Source organism: Oncorhynchus kisutch, linkage group LG22 (genome assembly GCF_002021735.2).
Source record: "Oncorhynchus kisutch isolate 150728-3 linkage group LG22, Okis_V2, whole genome shotgun sequence".
NCBI lineage: Eukaryota > Metazoa > Chordata > Actinopteri > Salmoniformes > Salmonidae > Oncorhynchus > Oncorhynchus kisutch.
In genome coordinates, this window is record NC_034195.2 from 32,667,937 (window position 1) to 32,683,771 (window position 15,835).

The window sequence follows — 15,835 nt, forward strand, 5'->3', positions numbered from 1 at the left end:
GTCCACCCCAATTAAGGTGCCACCAACCTCCTGTGGCGTACACACACAAAAACATTGTTAACCATTTAGGTTAGATTTTTTTTTTTAAATCAACAAATAAATCACAGAATATTTCATAGAAATACGTTTAATTCGTTTTTCTATGAAAAATATATCGATAATTGTGCACATTTTCCTTAATATTCGCCCAAATGATTCACTTACAACGTTTACAGGACGGGACTCTTATTCTGAAGGATTCCAAAAATCCGTGACCCAGAAATACTTTGTTATTCTTGCCTGCTTCACAGCGGTATCACTGAGGAAGAAAGAACAGAAGGCGACAGGAGTGAAGAAAGGAATCTGCCTGCTGGACAACAACAACAATATTGACAGCACCTTCAAATATGGTACAAAAAATATAATTAATAATTTTAACATGACATGTTTTGCCTCATGTAAAGTGTTTAATAATAGTTATGTAAAGGGTAGATACGTGACGGCAACAACAGCAAATATCCATTATCAACCCATCCCACTTTACTTAAGCTTGCTAGCTAACGTTATGCTAGCTCTCGAAAACCCTTCCTAAATGGGTTTCAACGGTTACGTTCGCCCGCATTTGGCTCCATGTGAACCACAATTGCGACGCTGTGTTTAAATGTTTAGGAAAGGCAATCATCGATTTCAAACCTGTTTTCGAAACATATTCTGATATTCCCCTTATCTTTTATATCAGGAAGAGTCTTTCAAATAAAAATCATAGCTATAATTCAAATCAAATGTTATTTAATATAACCGGTGTATCCCTTACAGTGAAATGCTTACTTACAAGCCCCTTAACAATGCTTTAAACGTGTTAAGTAAAACGTAGATAAGTAAAATAAAAGTAACAAATAATTCAACAGCAGCAGTAAGAATAAGAATAGCGAGGCTATATTAAGGGGTTACCATTACAGAGTCAATGTGCGGGGCACGGGTTAGTCGAGGTAATTGAGGTAATATGTAGAGTTAAAGTGACTGCATAGATAATAAACAGAGAGTAGCAGCAGTGTAAAAGAGGGGTCTGGGTAGCCCTTTGATGAGCTGTTTTATGGCTTGGGGGTAGAAGCCTTTTGGACCTAGACTTGGCGCTCCGGTACCGCTTGCCGTGCGGTAACAGAGAGAACAGTCTATGACTAGGGTGGCTGGAGTCTTTGACAATTTTTAGGGCCTTCCTCTGACACCGCCTGGTATAGAGGTCCTGCATGGCGGGAGGCTTGGCCCCAGTGATGTACTGGGCCGTACGCACTACCCTCTGTAGCTTTTGAGGATCTGAGGCCCCATGCCAAATCTTTTCAGTCTCCTGAGGGGGAATAGGCTTTGCGTGCCTTCTTCACGACTGTCGTAGTGTGTTTGGACCATGAAAGTTTGTTGATGTGGACATCAAGGAACTTTAAGTTCTCAACCTGCTCCACTGCAGCCCTGTCGATGAGAATGGGGGCGGGCTCTGTCCTCCTTTTCCTTTAAAAAAAGTTTTTAATTACATTTTTACCCCCCTTTTCTCCCCAATTTCGTGGTATCCAATTGTTAGTAATTACTATCTTGTCTCATCGCTACAACTCCCGTACGGGCTCGGGAGAGACGAAGGTCGAAAGCCATGTGTCCTCTGAAACACAACCCAACCAAGCCGCACTGCTTCTTAACACAGCGCGCCTCCAACCCGGAAGCCAGCCGCACCAATGTATCCCTACCGGCCTAACCCGGACGACGCTAGGCCAATTGTGCGTCGCTCCACGGGCTCCCCGGTCGCGGCTGGCTGCGACAGAGCCTGGGCGTGAACCCAGAGTCTCTGGTGGCGCAGTGGTCTAGGATACTGCATCGCAGCGCTAGCTGTGCCACCAGAGAGTCTGGGTTCGCGCCCGGGAGGCCCTGTCCTCCTTTTCCAGTAGTCCACAATCATCTCCTTTGTCTTGCTCACATTGAGTGAGAGGTTGTTGTCCTGGCACCACACGACCATGTATCTGACCTCCTCCTTATAGGCTGTCTCATCGTTGTTGGTGATCAGGCCTACCACTTGTGTCATCGGCGAACTTGATGATGGTGTTGGCGTCGTGCCTGGCCATGCAGTCAGGAAGTACAGGAGGAGACTGAGCACACACCCCTGAGGGGCCCTGTGTTGATGATCAGTGTGGCAGATGTGTTACCTACCCTTACCACCTGGGGGCGGCTTGTCAGGAAGTCCAGGATCCAGTTGCAGAGGGAGGTGTTTAGTGCCAGGGTCCTTAGCTTAGTGGTGAGCTTTGAGGGCACTATGGTGTTGGAACGATGAGCTGTAGTCAATGAATAGTATTCTCACATAGGTGTTCCTTTTGTCCAAGTGGGAAAGGGCAGTGTTGAGTGCAATAGATATGACATCATCTGTGGATCTGTTGGGGCGGTATACAAATTGGAGTGGGTCTAGGGTTTCCGGGATAATGGTGTTGATGTGAGCCATGACCAGCCTTTCAAAGCACTTCATGGCTACAGATGTGAGTGCTATGGGTCGGTAGTCATTTAGGCAGGTTACCTTTGTGTTCTTGGCCAGTTTTGCACAGATCCACAATTTGTGTGCCTCCAGTTGACGAACTACACTTACACACAGGTGTTCGGAGCACGCTAGATACAGTAGCCAATTATCACAGTTGGCCGACTATGTCTTCCGTCTGTTTTCCATAAACCAGCGATGTTACATGTGGATATGGCCATGTGGGAACACTAACCCTATAAAGGAGTGTAGCAATTTAAGCTTTTGTTTTTTGTAAATGTATTTATTTCTGAAGATATATTGCTTATATTTCCAAAAACATACCGCAAGCGATGCATGTTAATGTTTAAAGCAAGCTTCAAGGCTCTTAACAAAACTTCCCCAGTCAGAAGATAATATCATCAATAGTCGCTAAAGTGGTTAGCTTCTATGAATGCGGTAACATTTATGCTAACTGTTGACTGTCTTGAGGGTCTTGGTCAGATGAGCGTGCTAAAGCTGCTTGCTAAAGCATAAAGATGTCGTGCTGTTTTATTTTCTCCCCTAAACAGGCAGAAGTTGAGGAGACACTAAAGAGAATTCAAACTCACAAAGGTGTAATTGGAACAATAGTTGTTAATGCCGAGGGTAAGCAATACAATCCCATGCCTACATTCTCTTATAGGAGCTGTGCCTATAGCCACAAATATGTGGAGACAATTTTACACTTTAGACATACAATTTGAATGTATCTAGCAGGCTAACTAATCAGTACTACTCTCATCACCTCTACTAAAGTTGATGCTATGTGTTGGTCATTCTCAGGAATCCCAATCAGAACTACCTTAGACAACTCCACTACGGTGCAGTATGCTGGTCTGCTGCACCAGCTCACTATGAAAGCCAGGAGCACAGTCCGAGACCTCGACCCTCAGAACGACCTGACCTTCCTCCGCATCCGCTCCAAGAAGCATGAGATCATGGTGGCACCTGGTGAGTGAAGCAGAGGTGTCTGGGCCTCCCTCGAGAACCTGAACCACATGTGAACATCAATATATCTGACACATCGATATTGTGCAGTTCATTTATGAACTATTTCATTAATTGTTTAAGGTAAAGTTAATGAAACAATGACATTTAATAAAACACATTCAGTGAAATGTAATGAGACACATTCAGTGGTTTTACAGTTTGTTTTCTCCTCTCTCTTCCAGACAAGGAGTATCTATTGATAGTCATCCAGAACCCCAGTGAATAGCCTCAGGATGTTCCTGTGAGAGTCAGGCTGTAGCTCCTCACACACTGATCTTTCTCAAGAATATATGTTTTGTTTAGCTGAACCACACTTTTTGCTTTCTTTGTATTTTCTTTTTTGTCTACTTTTTAAACTCTGCAATATGATGCCTTACTCTATATACTAATTATCTTCCTTAGCCATCGTCATCAATTCAAAACAATAAACAAGGATGTCATAACAATTGTATGTCTGGATGTCCTTTTTTTCCAGTTTCCGATGTCCACACCTGTATGATATGATATTTAAAATTTTAATTTATTTCACCAGGTAGGCCAGTTGAGAACAAGTTCTCATTTACAACTGCGACCTGGCCAAGATAAAGCAAAGCAGTGCGACAAACAACAACAACAACACAGTTACACATGGGATAAACAAATGTACAGTCAATAACACAATAGAAAAAGTACAGTGAGATTAGGGAGGTAAAGGCAATAAATAGGCCATAGAGGTGAAATAATTGCAATTTAGCATTAACACTGGCGTGATAGCTGTGCAGATGATGATGTGCAAGTAGAGATACTGGGGTGCAAAAGAGCAAAGAAATAAATAATATGGGGATAAGGTAGTTGGGTGTGCTATTTACAGATGGGCTGTGTACAGGTACAGTGATTCGTAAGCCGCTCTGACGGCTGATGCTTAAAGTTGGAGAAGGAGATTTAAGTTTCCAGCTTCAGTGATTTTTGCAATTCGTTCCAGTCATTGGCAGCAGAGAACTGGAAGGAAAGGCGGCCAAATGAGATCTTGGCTTTGGGTATCACCCGTGAAATATACCTGCAGGAGCGCATACTACGGGTGGGTGTTGCTATTGTGACCAGTGAGCTGAGATAAGGCGGGGCCTTACCTAGCAAAAACTTATAGATGACCTGGAGCCAGTGGGGTTTGGTGACAAATATGTATCAAGGGCCAGCCAACGAGAGCATACAGGTTGCCGTGGTGGGTAGTATCTGGAGCTTTGGTGACAAATCGGATGGCACTGTGATAGACTACATCCAATATGCTGAGTAGTGTTGGAGGCTATTTAGTAAATGACATCGCCAAAGTCAAGGATCGGTAGGACAGTCAGTTTTACAAGGGTATGTTTGGCAGCATGAGAGAAGGAGGCTTAGTTGCGAAATAGGAAGCCGATTCTAGATTTAATTTTGGATTGGAGATGCTTAATGTGAGTCTGAAAGGAGAGTTTACAGTCTAACCAGACACCTAGGTATTTGTAGTTGTCCACATATAAGTCAGAACCGTCCAGAGTAGTGATGCTAGCCAGGCGGGCACGTGCGTGCAGCAATCGGTTGAAGAGCATGCATTTAGTTTTACTAGCATTTAAAAGCGGTTGGAGGCAACGGAAGGAGTTTTGTATGGCATTGAAGCTTGTTTGTAGGTTTGTTAACACAGTGTCAAAAGAAGGGCCAGATGTATACAGCATGGTGTCGTCTGCGTAGAGGTGGATCAGAGAATCACCAGCAGCAAGAGCGACATCGTTGATATATATATATAGAGAAAAGAGTCGGCCCGAGAATTGCACCCTGTGGCACCCCCATAGAGACTACCAGAGGTCCGGACGACAGGCCCTCTGATTTGACATACTGAACTCTATCTGAAAAGTAGTTGGTGAACCAGGCGAGGCAGTCATTTGAGAAACCAAGGCTATTGAGTCTACCGATAAGAATGCGGTGATTGACAGAGTCGAAGCCTTGGCCAGGTCGATGAAGATGGCTGCACAGTACTGTATTTTATCGATGGAGGTCATGATATTGTTTAGGACCTTGAGCGTGGCTGAGGGACACCCATGACCAGCTCGGAAACCAGATTGCATAGTGGAGAAGGTACGGTGGGATTCAAACTGGCTGGTGATCTGTTAACTTGGCTTTCAAAGATTTTAGAAAGGCAGGGCAGGATGGATATAGGTCTATAACGGTTTGGGTCTAGAGTGTCTTCCCCTCTGTAGAGGGGGATGACCGCGGCAGCTTTCCAATTTTTGGGGATCTTAGACGATACAAAAGAGGTTGAACAGGCTCGTAATAGGGGTTGCAACATTTTCGCAGATCATTTTAGAAAGAGAGGGTCCAGATTGTCTAGCCCTGCTGATTTGTAGGGATCCAGATTCTGCAGCTCTTTCAGAACCTCCGCAGTCTGGATTTGGGTGAAGGAGAAGCAGGAGGGGGCAAGTTTCTGTGGGGGGTGCAGAGCTCTTGAGTGGGGTAAGGGTAGCCAGGTGGAAAGCATGGCCAGCCGTTGAAAAATGCTTATTGACATGATCGATTATCGTAGATTTATCGGTGGTGACAGTGTTTCCTAGCCTCAGTACAGTGGGCAGCTGGGAGGAGGTGCTCTTATTCTTCATGGACTTTACAGTGTCCCAAATTTTGGGGGAATTAGTGCTACAGGGTGCAAATTTCTGTTTGAAAAAGCTAGCCTTAGCTTTCCTAACTGACTGTATATTGGTTCCTGACTTCCCTGAAAAGTTGCATATCGCGGGGGCTATTTGATGCTAATGCAGTACGCCACAGGATGTTTTTGTGCTGGTCAAGGGCAGTCAAGTCTTGGGTGAACCAAGGGCTATATCTGTTCTTATTTCTATTTTTTTGAATGGGGCAGGCTTATTTAAGATGGTGAGGAAAGCACTTTTAAAGAGCAACCAGGCATCCTCGACTGACGGGATGAGGTCAATATCCTTCTAGGATACCCGGGCCAGGTCAATTAGAAAGGCCTGCTCACTGAAGTGTTTTAGGGAGCGTTTGACAGTGATGAGGGGTGGTCATTTGACCGCGGACCCATTACAGACGCAGGCAATGAAGCAGTGATTGCTGAGATCCTGGTTGAAGACAACAGAGGTGTATTTAGAGGGCAAGTTGGTCAGGATGATATCTATGAGGGTGCCCATGGTTACGGATTTATGTTTGTACCTGGTAGGTTCCTTGATAATTTGTGTGAGATTGAGTGCATCTAGCTTAGATTGTAGGACGGCCGGGGTGCTAAGCATATCCCAGTTTAGGTCACCTAACAGTACGAACTCTGAAGATAGATGTGGGGCAATCAATTCACATATGGTGTCCAGGGCACATCTGGGGCATGAGGGGGGTCTATAACAAGCAACCACAGTGAGATACTTATTTCTGGAAAGGTGGATTTTTAAAAGTATAAGCTCGAATGGTTTGGGCACAGACCTGGATAGTATGACAGAACTCTGCAGGCTATCTCTGCAGTAGATTGCAACTCCGCCCCCTTTGCCAGTTCTATCTTGTCTGAAAATGTTGGGGATGGAAATTTCAGAATTTATGGTGCCATCCCTAAGCTAGGATTCAGACACGGCTAGGACATCAGGGTTGGTGGAGTGTGCTAAAGCAGTGAATAAAACAAACTTAGGGATGAGGCTTCTGATGTTAACATGCATGAAACCAAGGCTTTTACGGTTACAGAAGTCAACAAATGAGAGCACCTTAGGAATAGGTGTGGTGCTGGGGGCAACAGGGCCTGGGTTATCCTCTACATCACCAGAGGAGCAGAGGAGGAGTAGGATAAGCGTACGGCTAAAGGCTATAAGAACTGGTCGTCTAGTGCGTTGGGGACAAAGAAGGAAAGGAGCAGATTTCTGGGCGTGGTAGAATCAATTCAGGGCATAATGTACAGACAAGGGTATGGTATGATGTGAATACAGTGGAGGTAAACCTAGGCATTGAATGACAATGAGAGTGGTTGCGTCTCTGGAGGCAACAGTAAAACCAGGTGAGGTCTCCGCATATGTGGAGGGTGCGACAAAATAGCTATCTAAGGCATTTAGGGCAGGGCTGGGTGCTCCATAGTGAAATAAAACAATAATAACTAACCTAAACAGCAATAGACAAGTCATATTGGCATTAGGAGAGGCATGAGGAGCCGAATAATCATAGGGTCCAATGAGCAGCAATAAGTGAGTCGGGGCATTTCTGTAGTTGCTAGTACGCTAGGTGAGCTGGAGACACAGCGATTCAGAAAGCTAGCGGGCCTTGGCCAGCAGATGGATCTTTGGCGATGTCGCAACGGAAAAGCCTGTTGAAACCACCTCGGACGATTATGTCGGCAGACCAGCGGTGATGGATCGGCGGGGCTCCGTTTCGGCAGTAAAGGGTCCAGGCCAATTGGCAAAAGAGCTATTGTAGCCCAACAATTAGCTGTTGGACCTCTTCGGCTAGTCGGGAGATGGGCCTAGCTCGAGGCTAGCTCAAGGCTAACTGGTGCTTGCTTTGGGACAGAGACGTTAGCCAGGAGTAGCCACTCAGATTGCAGCTAGCTAGTTACGATGAGCCGGTGTAAAGGTTCAGAGCTTGCGGTAGGAATCCGGAGATGTGGTAGAGAAAAAGCAGTCCGATATGCTCTGGGTTGATGTCGCGCTGGTGTCCTAGTTAACTTTGAAGACCGCTAGCAGTGGCTAACTGAGTACTAGCTAGTAGCTAGTTAGCTGGCTAGCTTCTGATGGGGGTTCCGGTTCTAAAGTATAGAAATAGCAGATCCGTACCACATTGGGTGATGCGGGTTGCAGGAGAGTATATTCAGCCCGTAGTTGGAAAGTAAGATTCAAATATGTACGAAATATATACAGAAAAAAACGAGGAAAACTATATTTACACCAGACAGGACGGGACAAGACAAAACACACGTCCGACTGCTACGCCATCTTGGATACTGAAGAATATACAGTCTATATTTGGAGGGTAGAGATTATTGTCTGAATCTGATTTCCTTTAATCAGTGTTAATTTGGAGGAAGGTTGGTGTGTTGGAGACAACTCTGACCAAACTTTACAGCTCTATCACTGAGCAGCCGTATCGGATATGTTTTGTTTATATTCAACTGTTCTAGAATGCTGGATAAATGAGTTAGCCAGCTAACAAAATGGCTTGAAATAAGTTCCTCTTTTTGAGAAACATAGACTTGTAATTGACTCAACAACCCATATACAAATGTAGCTTTCTTAATCAACCAGAAAATCAAGTCATATGTGACTGTTTTATCAATGTTAGCTGGGTAATTTAATAATCCTGCTTCCTGGAATACCCCACTAGTATACCTACCTCAGCAACAACAAAAAAACATCCCTTTTTCAGGACCCTGTCTTTCAAAGGTAATTTGTCAAAATCAAAATAACTTCACAGATCTTCATTGTAAAGGCTTTAAACACTGTTTCCCATGCGTGTTCAATGAACCATAAACAATTAATGAACATACACCTGTGGAACGGTAATTAAGACACTAACAGTTTACAGGTAGGCAAATAAGGTCACAGTTATGAAAATTTAGGACGCTAAAGAGGCCTTTCTACTGACTCTGAAAAACACCACTCTTGCCCAGGGTCCCTACTCATCTGCGTGAACGTGCCTTAGGCATGTTGCAAGGAGGCATGACAACTGCAGATGTGGCCAGGGCAATAAATTGCGATGTCCGTACTGTGAGACGCTTAAGACAGCGCTACAGGGAGACAGGACGGACAGCTGATCGTCCTCACAGTGGCAGACCATGTGTAACAACACCTGCACAGAATCAGTACATCCGAACATCACACCTGCGGGACAGGTACAGGATGGCAACAACAACTGCCCGAGTTTCACCAGGAATGCACAATCCCTCCATCATTGCTCAGACTGTCCGCAATAGGCTGAGAGAGCCTGGACTGAGGGCTTGTAGGCCTGTTCTCACCAGACATAACCAGCAACAACGCCACCTATGGGCACAAACCCACCGTCGCTGGACCAGGACTGGCAAAAAGTGCCCTTCACTGACGAGTCGCGGTTTTGTCTCACCAGGGGTGATGGTCGGATTAGCGTTTATCGTCGAAGTAATGAGCGTTACACCGAGGCCTGTACTCTTGAGCGGGATTGATTCGGAGGTTGAGGTTCTGTCATGATTTGTGGCGGTTTGTCACAGCATCATTGGACTGAGCTTGTTGTCATTGCAGGCAATCTCAACGCTGTGCTTTACAGGGAAGGCATCCTCCTCCCTCATGTGGTACCCTTCCTGTAGGCTCATCCTGACATGACCCTCCAGCATGACAATGCCACCAGCCATACTGCTCGTTCTGTGCGTGATTTGGCCAGCGAAGAGCCAGGATCTCAATCCCATTGAGCACATCTGGGACCTATTGAATCGGAGGGTGAGGGCTAGGGCCATTCTCCCCAGAAATGTCTGGGAATTTGCAGGTGCTTTGGTGGAAGAGTGGGGTAACATCTCGCAGCAAGGAACGGGCAAATCTGGTGCAGTCCATGAGGAGGAGATGCACTGCAGTACTTACTGCAGCTGGTGGCCACACCAGATACTGACTGTTACTTTTGATTTCGACCCCCCCTTTGTTCAGGGACACATTATTCCATTTCTGTTAGTCACATGTCTGTGGAACTTGTTCAGTTTATGTCTCAGTTGTTGAATCTTATGTTCATACAAATATTTACACATTAAGTTTGCTGAAAATTAACACAGTTGACAGTGAGAGGATGTTTATTTTTTTGCTGAGTTTATTATTCTATGGCGTGAACTCAAATCAAATACCAGGATGGCCCAGTAGAGGGCATACATGGGCTGTCACTGTGCATTCTCAGTGCTGTGATATTTACATCTTGAAAACAAATGTTCAGAATTTTTCCTGTATGTGGTGTTATCATGTATAGAACATTGGGCGAATTCGTTTTGCATTGCACGGTGCCCCGGGTAGGCGGCGTTTGTACATTTTAGACCAATCCATTGGTCCTTAACCGAAATCTCCACCCACCTGAGGCACCGGGTTATGCAAAACACACTTGCCCAATGATGGAAATGTTACTAGTGACCAAAACAAGTGCATATCCACTACTGCTGGAGGTGGGGCATGTGGTCTACATGTGCCTCTCCTTAGGTTACAGGTTTTTGAACGGAACTACAATACAAGCTCACAAATCATTGGCTCACTTTAATTGGACTTAATTTTTTTCTTCACATTTTACAATGTTTCTCTAATACTTAGCTATTTATTTGCATGGTATGTCATTAAATATGGACATGTTGGTCATCAGTTAAACAAGCACAGTGTTAATGTGCAGACTTTGTCTTTGGATTATTGAGGATCTTGTATTGTGATATTGATAAACTAACAACAATTCAACATAGAAATGACAAATATGACACTGAATATGAACCAAAGTACCTCCATTTCAAGTTTATTCTACATCATTTAACACAAACATGATACAATACAATCAAGCAGTTATCTTCACGAAGGCACATAATCAATATACAGTATTCGTTTCATTACAAATATTTTCTAACGTCCCAAAAACACAGATTTCAGTTATAGTGAAACAGCCAAGCAACTTAATAATCAAGTATGTATAATTGACTACTACCCTCTCAGACTTCACCATCATTCCATGGGGCGGCAGGGTAGCCTAGTGGTTTGAGCATTGGACTAGTAACTGAAAGGTTGCAAGTTTGATTCCCTGAGCTGACAAGGTACAAATCTGTTGTTCTGCCCCTGAACAGGCAGTTAACCCACTGTTCCTAGGCCGTCATTGAAAATAAGAATTTGTTCTTAACTGACTTGACTAGTTAAATAAAGGTAAAAAAAAAAAAAAATCCCTCCACCATTGAAGTGCACATTGAAGTTTCACTCATTTGTTTACACGTTGTTTATACTTAATTTGCTTATACATATTTGTTGAACAATCTGTTTTGTTACATATCATTTTGTGGTTTTCATATACATACTTTTGTTGTTGTTGTGGTTTTCATATAAATCCTCTGGTTTCCAACGTCACCTGCACTGTATGTCTTTCACTAGTTTTTTTGTGTGTGAATAACTAAACTGTATATGCGTATCATTGAATAGGTGTCAGTATCCTCACAGATGAGTCATCATAATAAAACCCAAACGCAGGATGGAGGGGCTGTGTGAGTGTGGTCAGAACTCTGTGGAGGAGGGTCATTGTGTCAGAGACACTAAAAGGACAGAGTTCCTGCCCTGTGGTCCATGTACACTCCTACTCTGGAGGGGCAGGGGACAGGGATATCCGTCGTGTTTTGATTGTGCCAGAAAGTGTGAATGGGTGAGTTGCAGTTCAAACACCAGAACTGATAATTCCATCGAAAATCACTCTCATATTCCTCTCCATCCCTGCTGATGCTTTTGTATGAGACAGCTACTTCAACTCTCTCCCTGCTCCACTCTACTTCCCAGTAGCAGGCTCCAGACAGACCCTTTCAATGTCGATAAATCTGTCTGGATGGTAAGGATAGGACTGAGACTCTTCTACATATCCCCTTTCTGTTCCCCTCAGACAGCCAGAGGTACTCATTGGCTGGGTCTGGATCCAAAGTGAGCTATCAGGAGACTGAGAAAAACATATACAAATGTTTTATGAAATGCCGTTAGGTGTGTGGGTTTGTGTTTCTGTGATTGCTAGTAAATGGTCATGAGTATGCATACTTATGGGGTATATACACTGTACTGTATGTATATTTCGTAGTCGAATTAGAAAAAAATTGCTTACATTTCAAGAACTCTCTGGTATTGGGATCAGTAAGGGGAACAATGTAAACATTTTTCACTAATGAAGAAAAATAGTCATATTAATGGTCATTGTCCACAATTATCACTTGGTAACATGGTGTATATTCTTGTAAAAATATTCAATTTCCCAGATATATTTCTGTCAATATGCGCTCATCATTATCTTCACCATGTTCTTTTTCATCAAGTTTTGTAGTGGCTTGTTCAGGTCAGAGACACATTTCTTCACACAATCATAAGATTTGTGTGAGTTGACAGAGATGCTGGGTAAGGCTTTAGATCCAGGAAGGACACAGAGAGACTGGAAACTCTACTGAGAGATAAATAAATGAAAGAAAAAGACTGAGAAGCAAAGGCATTTACAATCTAAAACTTTTTGAGATCAGGGAAAATTAGACAGGTGTCCCATAAAATGACAACAATTCCACATGGTCTTTCAGAGGACAAGATGGAGCAAACACCATATTGCCTTACCTATCCAATCCTCTCTGATCTACACAAGCGCCTATGTAGGGGATGATTTGGTATTCAGGGATCATGTGAGACTGCTCAGGCCTGTACAGAACCAGTGATGTAACCTAGGTTGTCACCTGCAGGAAATGGATGTGGGCCTCTGTGTGAGAGAGCTGCTTTATATCAGCATCTTTCCTCCTCAGCTCAGCCACCTCCTGCTCCAGTTGCTCCAGGAGTCCTTCAGCCCAACTCACTTCAGCCTTCTCCTGGGCTCTGTTCAGCTCCTTCACCTCAGAGTGCCTTGTTTTAATGGAGTGTATCAGCTCAGTAAAGATCCTCTCACTATCCTCCACTGCTGCCTGTGCAGAGTGCTGTTAGGACACACAGAGAGCAGGGGGGTCCATTTGAACAGCCCATTCACCCAGCTCTCACCAGGATCCTAGACAGCCTGTAATATATACAGTACCAGTCAAAAGTTTGGAAACACCTCCTCATTCAAGGGTTTTTCCTTATTTGTACTTTTTCTACATTGTAGAATAATAGTGAAGACATCAAAACTATGAAATAACACATATGGAATCATGTAGTAACCAAAACAAGTGTTAAACAAATCAAAATATATTTTATATTTGAGATTATTCAAAGTAGCCACCCATTGCCTTGACAGTAGGTGTGTCCAAACTTTTGACTGGTACTGTACTTATGGTATAACACTCACCTTTAGATAGTCCACAGCCTGTCTCAGCTCCTGTATCTCCTCCTCTCTTTCCTGGATTATCTGGTGGAATTTCTGATGATTCTTCCCAATGTGTTTGTGCAGAGAAATACATCATACCACATTGAAACAAATGTAGTGTCTAATACATCAAACAGCCCTATGTGAACTCAATGAGAGACCATGTATAAATATAGTTTAGGCTGAAATTAAATAGTGTGGGGTGGCATGCTATCTGTTTAGATTATGTATACAGCTAGAAGATACACATTTTTGTAAATCGCCTGTGTGAGATCTTACAGTGGGGTCCCTATCCTTACCAGTTTCTCTATCCTTTCTGGTGCAACTGAACCAGCATCATGGCCTTTATGTTCATCCATTTTACACAGATACAGCAGTAAATCTCTAGCACTTTGTCATGATGAGATTCTATTTTCTCCTGTAGTTGTGTCAATGCTTTGACCAGTTTGTGCTTCTTAAAGGCAGGGGATTCATTGTGAGTTTGAGATGAGTCTCACAGTTAGAGGCCAGACACACCAGACAGGACTTGACTGCTTTGAGTTCTCCCAGTGCAGACGTCACACTCTACATTTCCAGGTCCAGTTTAACAGAGAGCTGGAGGAGCAGCTCGGGGTCCTGTTTTCTTTAGTTTTCCACCAGTTCAGCCAGAAGAGTGTTTTTCTTCAGAACAGGCCAGGGAATGAAGCTGTCCTTACACAGGGGATAGCTGTAGACAGCCATCGGGTCATCCTGATCCCATCATCCCTGAATACGGGTGGGTATAATTTGTGGAACGTTAAAACAGGAATCTGTTCCAAAAACTTCGTAAAAGTACACGGTTGCCAACAAATGCATACAAAGTAACACTATCAATTCACCTAACGTTAGCGAAATAGCTGCCATATAGGCATCAACTCACCACGTAACGTATTCTTAATGTTTGTCAATAGGCTACCAGAGTGAGGACAGACATTTTTTCGGAATAAACATGGTGAGTGAAAAACGTAATTAATTAGTCCACTACCTACCCGGTATCATATTCTGCCGCAATACAACTTTGTATGCGTTATTTGTAGGCAACCTTGCTATTTACGAAGTTTTTGGAACAGATTCCTGTTGAAACGTTCAACAAATTATACCCACCCAACAGCTGAACTGAACCCGATATTTTAAAAAGACCTACATAAAACGTGTAGTTATTTAGTGCACCACCGATTAAAACCTGTTTCTAACAAGTTTCCAGTTTTAATAAGGAATTTTAAAAAATCACTACACTAACGGACAGTGTGTGTAGTAGAGTAACAAAGACCATATACGTTTCCTTATTTTCCTGTGGCTTCCTGGTTTTGTCCGTGATGATAGGTACCAGGTCTGCCCAGAAGAGGGTGCAAGTGGTCTGTCACTGGACTGAGAATAGAGATACCGAAATCTCACAACAAATCACTGTCTCATTTTTGTTAGACTCATAGTAGGATACTTCATACATAATATCCTACTAAATATCCTACTAAAAAATGTCGAACTAAGAACAGATGTAGCCCTTGGTTCACTCCAGACCTGACTGCCCTCGACCAGCACAAAAACATCCTGTGGCGGACTGCAATACAATAGAATTATCTCCACAATATGCAACTGTTCAGGAAAGTCAGGAACCAATACACGCAGTCAGTCAGGAAAGCAAAGGCTAGCTTTTTCAAACAGAAATTTGCATCCTGTAGCTCTAACTCAAAAGAGTTCTGGGACACTGTAAAGTTCATGGAGAACAAGAGCACCTTCTCCCAGCTGCCCACTGCACTGAGGCTAGGTAACACTGTCACCACTGATAAATCTATGATAATCGAGAATTTCAATAAGCATTTTTCTATGGCTGGTCATGCTTTCCTCCTGGCTACCCCATCCCCGGCCAACAGCTCCGCACCTCCCGCAGCTACTAGCCCAAGCCTCCCCAGCTTCTCCTTCACCCAAATCCAGATAGCGGAGGTTCTGAAAGAGCTGCAAAACCTGGACCCGTATAAATCAGCTGGGCTAGACAATCTGGACCCTTTCTTTCTAAAATTATCCGCCACCATTGTTGCAACCCATATTACCAGTCTGCTCAACCCCTCTTTCGTATCGTCCGAGATCCCCAAAGATTGGAAAGCTGCCGCAGTCATCCCCCTCTTCAAAGGGGGTGACACTCTAGACCCAAACTGTCACTGACCATTTCGAATCCCACCATACCTTCTCCGCTGTGCAATCCGGTTTCCGAGCTGGTCAAGGGTGCACCTCAGCCACGCTCAAGGTACTAAACAATATCATAACCGCCATCGATAAAAGACAGTACTGTGTAGCCGTCTTCCTCGACCTGGCCAAGGCTTTCGACTCTGTCAATCACCGTATTCTTATCGGCAGACTCAACAGCCT

General features: G+C 43.9%; 1 protein-coding gene across 1 annotated transcript; it reads left to right on the forward strand.

The window, feature by feature from the left end:
* The first annotated feature begins 276 nt into the window (after nucleotides 1-276).
* LOC109867691 (dynein light chain roadblock-type 2) lies at nucleotides 277-3,942 on the forward strand. The gene is made up of 4 exons (XM_020456947.2): nucleotides 277-389; nucleotides 3,037-3,112; nucleotides 3,290-3,457; nucleotides 3,679-3,942. The coding sequence occupies exons 1-4, from the start codon at nucleotides 387-389 to the stop codon at nucleotides 3,720-3,722; spliced, it is 291 nt and encodes a 96-aa protein (XP_020312536.1). The 5' UTR covers nucleotides 277-386; the 3' UTR covers nucleotides 3,723-3,942.
* Nucleotides 3,943-15,835: the final 11,893 nt, after the last annotated feature.